At 28.6% G+C, this 9,147-nt stretch overlaps 1 protein-coding gene across 1 annotated transcript; it reads right to left on the bottom strand.

The window, feature by feature from the left end:
• Positions 1 to 1,918: 1,918 nt before the first annotated feature.
• Positions 1,919 to 4,244, bottom strand: LOC101264018 (uncharacterized). The gene is made up of 7 exons (XM_004241482.5): positions 3,856 to 4,244; positions 3,593 to 3,773; positions 3,128 to 3,177; positions 2,929 to 3,036; positions 2,695 to 2,790; positions 2,382 to 2,459; positions 1,919 to 2,291 (listed from the first exon to the last, which is right to left on the bottom strand). Exons 1-7 carry the CDS (start codon positions 3,967 to 3,969, stop codon positions 2,136 to 2,138), a joined length of 783 nt encoding a protein of 260 aa, XP_004241530.1. The 5' UTR covers positions 3,970 to 4,244; the 3' UTR covers positions 1,919 to 2,135.
• Positions 4,245 to 9,147: the final 4,903 nt, after the last annotated feature.

Here is a 9,147-nt window from a genome sequence, read left to right as displayed (position 1 = left end):
GCGATTTTGCCAAGATTTGATTTTAATTTTTTTAAAAAATAAATCAAAAAAAAGTTTAATGTAAGTCGCTGCAAAATAAAAAAAATTATAATTTTTTTTAAATTTTGAAAATCGTTCTTTTTAATTTTTATTTTATTTTTTTTTAAAAAAGAAATTTAAGAAATCGTTGCTACAGCAGCAATTATGCTTTTTCCGACAGACAAAATCGCTACATCGTGAGCGATTTTGTCGTTTTAGTTAAAAAAAAATTGATATGCCCTTCTAAAAATTTTAACAATTTTTTTTACCCTTTTAACTCCAAACTCAAATTTTATCTAAGCTAATACAATCATTTATGTTGCAGACGACATTCAAATTCTCATCGCATATTTAAATTTCAAATTTTTGATTAAAGATAAAACACTTTCAATCACTATATCATAGCCCATATCGATAATCATTCGACCAGGTTTTACTAGCATCCTCCACCTTTTTGTTATCTCTATAAGCTATATTTTATGAATTTATGTATGTGATGTCGTGGCACCCTACCATCCCAACCTCTTATATAATTCATTCTTGTATATTATTCACACTTTTGAATATATATGTTCTCTTATGCATCTTAAATTTGTGTTATATATAAACTTTTCTAATAAAACGACTTTATTAATATTAATACAAACTAAAGCATCTGCTAGTTCGCTTAATCTATAGTGAAGTAGCCAAATTTTATGACCCTAAAAACTGTTTGTCATCTATGCTATCTAATCTTTCTAATTAAAAAAAAACATTAAATACAAACTTTATTTTCTATTTAATACATATATAAAAAAGAGAATCCTCAATCAATGACGTGACACCACAACAAAAAAGGAATTCTTTTTATTTATTTATTTTTAAAACTAGTCTTTCTCTTTTCTTCAGAAACTATACATTTAGTCGTTATTAATGACTTCTAATTTTACATAACCCCACATAAAACAGCAAAACAGAATAGATATACGTGCTTTATGATTTTATTTTTCTTCCCTTATTCTCTGCTCATTTACGCAAAAAAAACATATGAAATTTGATTCAAATGAAAGCTGAAATAATAAGGGTGTATGTGTATTTGTGTGTATGATGCGTCTTTTAAATTGAGGAGTGTGTTTTTTCATTCTTTACTCGGTGTCATTTAAATGAAAAAGTGTGTCTTTCATTCTTTGGTTACTAGTGAGTAGTGACTCTATTTAAATCCAACTACCGCAAATTGATAAATATCGAGTTCGACTTTAATTCAAACATTATCGGCATCACGTGTTTACACCATGCTAATACATGCATGTCATATGTTTAAATTTATAGTTCATTTACTACATTAAATCACGTATAATAATGAAAATTGCATTAACTTTGTATAGAATCATATCGTTTTGTAAATTCTCTACTTTTAAGTATATCTTTTGTATACGGCCATTGTGGCCATGCTTATGAATGAAACTAATTTTATATATACAAAAGAGAGTGTGCCGCCCTGTGTAGTGTGTGTATGCTACATGGGCGCGCATGAATTATAAATATATAGCAAGACTAATATCTCTTTTGTGCTTGGGAGATGATCTTTTAAACTTTTTGTTGTACTAGGAGTCACCTCTCATTCTCTTGAACAAGCCTCAGTCTAACAATGTTTTGGCACTAATAACTACTATAGCCAAGAAATTCAATCCATAATAAATTTTCATAACAGGCAACTTAATACATTGTATACACATTATAAAACTAGAAAAGATATAACACATGCATCTATTCATGGGCAATCTGATCTCAAATAGTATTTTCTCCTTATGATTATCTGTATGAGCGTGTGAACCAATAGTAATTACATTATCAGGAAGCTTCTCAAGCCGACTGTGAACCATTAGTAATTACATTATCGGGAAGCTTTTCAAGCCGACTGTGAACCAATAGAAATTACATTATCAGGAAGCTTCTCAAGCCGACTGTGAACATATAGTAATTACATTATCAGGAAGCTTCTCAAGCAGACTGTGAACCAATAGTAATTACATTATCAGGAAGCTTCTCAAGCCAATTGTAAACCAATAATAATTACATTATCAGAAAGCTTCTCAAGCTATTGTGAACCAATACTAATTACATTATCAGGAAGCTTCTCAAGCCGACTGTGAACCAATAATAATTACATTATTAAGAAGTTTCTCAAGCCGAGTTTTAAATGTTGAATATAATTCTGCGTTTCCTGCCATTACTTTGTCAGCATCTTTCACGAACAAAATGAATGGCAAATTCCGGCTCTCATTGAATACAACCTGAAAAAGTATAATGAAATGTAAAGAGTAAAGTTTAACCCAAAAAAGAAAGGAACAAAAATTTCACATATTTATAGAAAGAATTTCCACCTCAAACAATGTATTAGCGAATAACTTGTCCGGATCATCCACGGCAGGGGCGTCTAAGCACAGCTCGCTCATGACTGACTGAGAGGAAGAAATAAGAAAATGAATTGGAAGTAAAATTTAAGACTGCATACTTAAAGAATGTTTTAACTTAGTAAACTAATGGGAAATATTAAATTATGTGTTTAAGGTTATATTATTTCTTGAAAATATATTAACTAATAAATTATCGGGTGACTTTCCAAATCGTTCTCAACTATCGGACAAAACAACATTAAATAGTGAGGAAAGTCGGTACTCCAAGTTAGAGCTTTACCTCTTCACGATTTATCATGCAAATCATTGCATGTTCAGGAAGGTTTTTGCCCGCACCAGTCATAAAACGTTGCTCAAAAATCTCCACTGTTGAATTCTGCGGTGTGTTCACATTATATTAGATATCAAACAAAATTTCTGCAGTGTATTCACATTCTATTAGATATCAAACAAAATTTCTGCAGTGTATTCACATTAAATCCAAAAAAATTGAACAACAAAAATAGATGATAACCAGCATTGCAGTGGACGGAATTGTTTCTGTTTTAACCAGAGATCTCGAGTTTGTGTTTGAATCTTGAGTATGAAAAAATTCATGATATGCTTTCCGCCAAATGGGATCCTAAACAATATAAATCTAAATTAATAAGGATGTTATACAAATACCGAATTAAAACAAATAGAAATAATTTTAAATACTACTACTTGAAAACCTGCGGAAACTCTGCTATTAGTTGACACCAAGGCTTCTTCATTTCAGCACCTGAATGACACATTCAATATCATCAAAGATAGACAAAACAGTGAATTTCTCAAGAAAATCAAAAAAGATAAATAAATTTTCTTAATTCTTTTACCTAAAATAAACTTAAAAAACAGTAGACTTATTTAAAATAATTCCTTTTGAAGTTTTTGAATAAATTCAAAAAGTACTTATACGCACTTCATTTGAAGCTAAAATAATAAAAACATGTCAAAAGTCCTCATAAAATTGATTTACTATAATTTATGAATCTGTTTTGAGTTTTAATTATTTTAAGTGTTTTTAAGTATACTTACAGACACTTAATTTTAAGTTGAAGTTATAAAGTTCAATCATCAGCACTAAAATACAATGGAAGTCCAAACAGACACGTTAAAATAGACGGAGCTAGTAATATGAAAAAAAAAGGGCTTGCCTTCTGTGACAGATCTGACACCTTTTCTGGCAGCAACGCCGTCAACTTTTCCGGCAGCCTGAACTTTATCATTAGCCGAGCTGTTGCCGCAGAGTTTGGATCGATCTATCGAATATTGCTCCTTCAATATCTCCCAGATCGGTACCGATTTTCCAGGTGAATACACATCGTTATCATTTGCCTAAAAAAATCCACAAGAGAAAAAAAAATCAACAAACACTAAAAAAGGAAAAAAACTGAAGTGAAAATGAATCTATGTGAACCTTTGGACATCGCGAAGGAGGTTTATGATCGGACGATGATGATGACTTCTTTTTCCTTTTTTTTCTTTTGGGTGATTGAGAGGCGGAACTTTCTCTTTGTGTTTGTGATACCATTTTGTTTTTTGTTTTTGAGAGGAAAAGAGTGAGAGAAGAATAGGTTGGGTTTATGGTTTTGATTAGTATTGGTTAGGGCAGTATTTATTGATTTTCTCAAAGGGGTATGGAGACAGGTAGGGCTGATGGTGTGAGAAAATAAAGTTAAAAAAATAAATAAATAAAAAATTAGAATTTTTTAAGAAAATTTATAATGAAGCTTTTGTTGTAAAGAAAACTCAGAATATAAGAAGAAAAAGACAAGAAGTATAAGATAGAGGAGATAATTTTCTTATTCAAGTATATCATACAATGGTGAATGATATCTCTATTTATAATGTTGAGATATCATAGTCAAAGGTCACTTTGAAATTTACATAGTTATCATCAAGGTTCATATCACCTTGATATCTTATCACATTGAAAACACTAATACATGAATCTAATTAATTGTTGGATAACTCTAATGGATCATCCACATATACAATGGATTTACAACAGCTTTATTTTTATGAAAATATTATTTCATAAGTCTTTTGATAAATTAGAAAAGGCATTTATAAATACTTGATTTAACGCTAAAATGATGAAAAAAATAAGCCAAAAATAAAAATCATTCCAAACAAGCTTCAAATCTAATTATTGTAATAAGGCTTTTATTTAAAAAGGTAGCACGGATAAATTATAAAGAAAAAAAAAATGTTGAGTTAAGTTTTTTTTATTGGAATTTTTTTTATATATATCTAAGGATTTGAATTGTTAGTTATTTTAATTTATAATACCTTTAAAAAAATTATTTATAAATTGTATTTTCAGAACTTTGAAACTTTTATGCTGTCACCTACTTTTTTAAAAAAATGAAAATAAAAAAAATGATTTGTTTTATGTGGTTACTCCAATTAAAATGAGGATTAAATTAATAATGTGAACCTATTTCTGGTGAAGAGAAAATTACTCCCGCTAATTATTTATTATATTTTATAGTTATTTTTAATTATTTGTTTACTTTGACAAATTAAGAAAGGATAAAAAATTATGTTCTCAATTAAATGACTAATTAATTTGAAAAATTTGAAATTTAGCATCCAGTTCATAATTAATAGAGGTAAAGTGATATACTCGTTATGTCATTAATTTTTTTTAATAAATATGTTATTTCAAAAATAAACAAGTAATTAAAAATTGAGAGACTAATAAAAGTCTTCTATTCATATTTCAAAAATAAAGAAAATTCTTTCTTTGCAGATAGAAAAGAATCCCTCGAGATTAAAGAAATTGTTTAGGCATGATATATTATATCAGTAATTAATTAGTCAAGGTTCAAAAAGATTTCCAAATTGCTGAATCAATAGATTTTGCTAGTGCTCCTAGTAAATCAAGTAAAAATTTACTACATATACGCGTTTGCCTTCTTGATATTTTGTCCAAATATGACTTTATTCTAAATTTATCGACTCTAGATAATTAAATGTAATTTCCTAACATGACAAAGAATTTGTATTAATCTCTTCAATTCTTCATTTGAAACTATCCAATATAGCAAATGACTATCAATTTTCTTTTAATTCAATTTTGACTCAAATATTCACTAAATATGTGTACACTTTTGAACGCTCGAAGAAGGAGGTTTATCACCAGATGATGATGACAACATCTTCTTTCCTATGGGAAGCCAAGAGCTAGAACGTGTTTTGGCAATACCATTTTCTTGTCCACGCGAAAGAAGTGATAGAGAGGAATAGTTTGGAGTTTTGGTTCTTTGTTTTGTTTTGTTTACTTTCACGTGAGCAGTCAAGAGGCAGAACGTTTTTTTGGTGATGACATTTTCTTGTCCTTTAAAGGAAAAATGTTAAATTTTTTTTTCTGTGGGCGGTCAAGAGCCAGAACATTTTTTTGGTGCTATATTTTTTAGTCTCTTTTCTGTGGGCGGTCAAGAGCCAAAACGTTATTTTGGCGATACCATTTTCTTGTCCTTCAGAGCAAAAGAGTGCTAGAGAGAAATATCATTCAAATATCAATTTGTCTCATGTGTAACTGCTTTCATATTTTGTCGACCAAAAACAAAAGTGAATTGGTTTGTGTGATTATTCCATTCTAAATGTGAATTAACTAAGTGATTTGAACTTATTTCTCGAGAAAATAAAACTAATCAAGATCTATTATTCACATTTCAAAAATGTAGAACAATACTTTCTTTCATAGATAGAAAAGAACTCTTTGAGAGTAAAGAAATTGTTGAGACATAATATAATTAATTGGGACAGAATACAAGTACTCTTGTAGACTATGACGAAATCTCAGTGACACATATTAACTAAATTAAAATTTTATAATCCTAGAAATATTTAGTTTTTAATTTTATGCACCTTTTGGATTATGTGGCACATTCCGTAACTCCACGTAGTTGAGGTGCGTGGAAGATATTTGGATGCCACATAAGCTAAGAAGGTGTACAAAATAACAAAAAAAATTAATGAATTGGGGTAATACGACCTTAATTTAGTTACGATGTGTCTTTAAAATTTCATGCATAGTCTAAGGGATAATTGTGTCTTATCTCTAATTAATTAGTCAATTAAGTTTCTTAATCTTAGTTCAAGTGGCAAAGGTCGAGGGACATGTGACTTAGGTCACATATTTGAGTCTAATGTCATGCTAATTGAGTCATATATTGATATTTAAGTGAAGAAGGATATTATAGAAATGCATCCAATATTCTCAATTTTTGAAGATTGAGGTCGGTTCAACTCAATCACCTTCACATAGTCATTAAATTCAAAAACTCTATCATAATAATATTTGGAGCAAATTGTATGAACTAACAAACTATCAACTCAAATCAAATATTATAGTCGTATTTTATTTTATTTGTAATATGCAGTAAATATCCCATTTTTTTGTCATATGATTCAGTATACAATTACTCATTCGGTATACAAATGTATAAAATATATAAAACATATTTGTGTTTGTATAAAGCAACGTAAAAATATACATACAAATAAAAATACATATATTTTTGTCATATACTCTTATAACTATACAAATACAAATCTTATTATACAAATTACAATGTACAAGTGAATTTATACAAAACAGAATAATTTATATAAAATTAGACGTATCTAGCAAATTATACAAATTAAAAGTTTCATAAAAGACATAAAATTTATTATGGAAAACAATTATGCACATTATAGTTATAACATATAAATATGATTTTTATGTTTGCTATATGTAAAATTGTTCTATTATCTATCATTTTTAAAGCGTGAATACTTTCTAAAATCTTTTTACTATTTAAATATGTTTTTATTGACATTTAAAATTTTTAGTACTAATTGTTAAAGAATACGCACACAACATGCGTAAAAAATAATAGAAAAGTGAAAATGAAATTTAAAATATCAAAAAACTTTCTTTTAAAAAAAAATCAATTTAAATTAGGAAAAATTATTGAAATACACGTTTTATGTTTTTCTTATTTTCAATATTTCTTTTTATTTCTAAAAATCTCTAAAATTCCTTATTTCTTCCTAATGTATTTAATATATTCGAGCTACATATTAAAATATCCGAGTCAATATTTAATGTATCCGAGCTATATAATATGTATCCAATTTATTTTATAATGTATCCGAGATACATATTATGTATTCGATCTAGTTTTTAATGTATTCAAGGTACATATTATATATCCGATCTAGTTTTTAATGTATCTTATCTACATATTATATATCCAATTTATGTTATAATTTATGCGAAATACTCTTTAATGTATTTGGAAGGTATAAATTTTAAAGGATTATTATAAATAAAGAAAATAGAAATAAAATGTAATTAACTCTTTACACTATGAAATTTGTGTAAATTATAATGGAAGTGTTCTAGTGTGGTGGCACCTCCAGCCTCATATATGGATCCACCAATGTGTATTATAGGCACCTTGAATATGTTATTTAGTGGTGTTAAAATGGGTTGGCCCAACCTAATCGTAACGGGCTAGAGAGTTAAATGGTTTGGGACGAGCTGACCCTTTTAATTAAAGGGTCAATAAAATAATGGTCGAACTCAGCCCTAAACGGGCCACGGGTTGGGACGGGTTGGTCTTTCAACCAAAAAATGAACAATATTACTCTCTTAGAAAGAATGTCGAATGTTGACGTTTATGAACACGACATCAATTCATACAAAAAATCTTTTATAAATCACACACTTCGGTAAATACTTATAAAAATACATTTATGAATCACACGCTTTGGTGAATACTTACAAAAATATATAATAATTAACGTAAGATTTAGCGGATAAATGTTGATAATTCTATCATTTTTCTCACAAAAAACTAGCTGGTTTAAAAGATTTCTTGCAATACAAGGCAGCCTAAATACTTAACAAATCTGAATTTCTAAATATTACATGACTTATTAATTCATGTTTTACAACTCCACTTCTACTTCCACCATTGATCACATTTGAATCAACATGTGATATTATTTCCTTAAGAAGTTCATCTTCATCTACAATTCATCATGCAAGATGAAATTGCAAAATACTTTATTTTTATTTTTTAAAAATATTTTTTAATAATTTTTTTACAAATAAAACACTATTAAAAATATAAATAAAAATATTTTAAAAAATTAATAGTCCACGGGCTGGCCTCAGAAGCTTGCGGGTTGAACCTACGAGGCCAACGGGCCAAATGGGACGGACTAAACAGTCTCGTTAATAAATGAGCCAAAAATATTAAACCCAACCCCACTTATTTTAAGGGTAGGGTTTGGATTGAGCAGACCTTGCGGGCCAAATCCATTTTGATGATGTTCTCATGCGCCTTGAATATGTGTTACATAACCTTCTTTATAAACCAACTTTGTTGATATTAAATACAAACTTATTTTTGTAAAAAAAATATAGCAAATTGTAAATTTAGTCAAAAACTTCTCATAAGCTCTCCTTTGTTAACTTATCTCACGGGTCTTTTTAAAAAATGAAATTTCAAAAACAACTATGCTAGAAAGTAGAAACATAATCTAGCTCTTTCGCTAATGTTTTTCAAATCACAGTTCATAACTACATATTAGAAGAAGGAACGGGAGCGAAATTGGGAGAAGAGAGGCAAGAGAAATACAACTGATTTATATATTAAAAAGAAACTAGCCAATAGAAAAAGGACAGATGCCAGTGAGAAAAGAG

The sequence above is a fragment of the Solanum lycopersicum genome, chromosome 6 (genome assembly GCF_036512215.1).
Source record: "Solanum lycopersicum chromosome 6, SLM_r2.1".
NCBI classification, from domain to species: Eukaryota; Viridiplantae; Streptophyta; class Magnoliopsida; order Solanales; family Solanaceae; genus Solanum; species Solanum lycopersicum.
The sequence above is the reverse complement of the archived record's forward strand: the minus strand, read 5'-3'. Positions and strand labels throughout refer to the sequence as shown.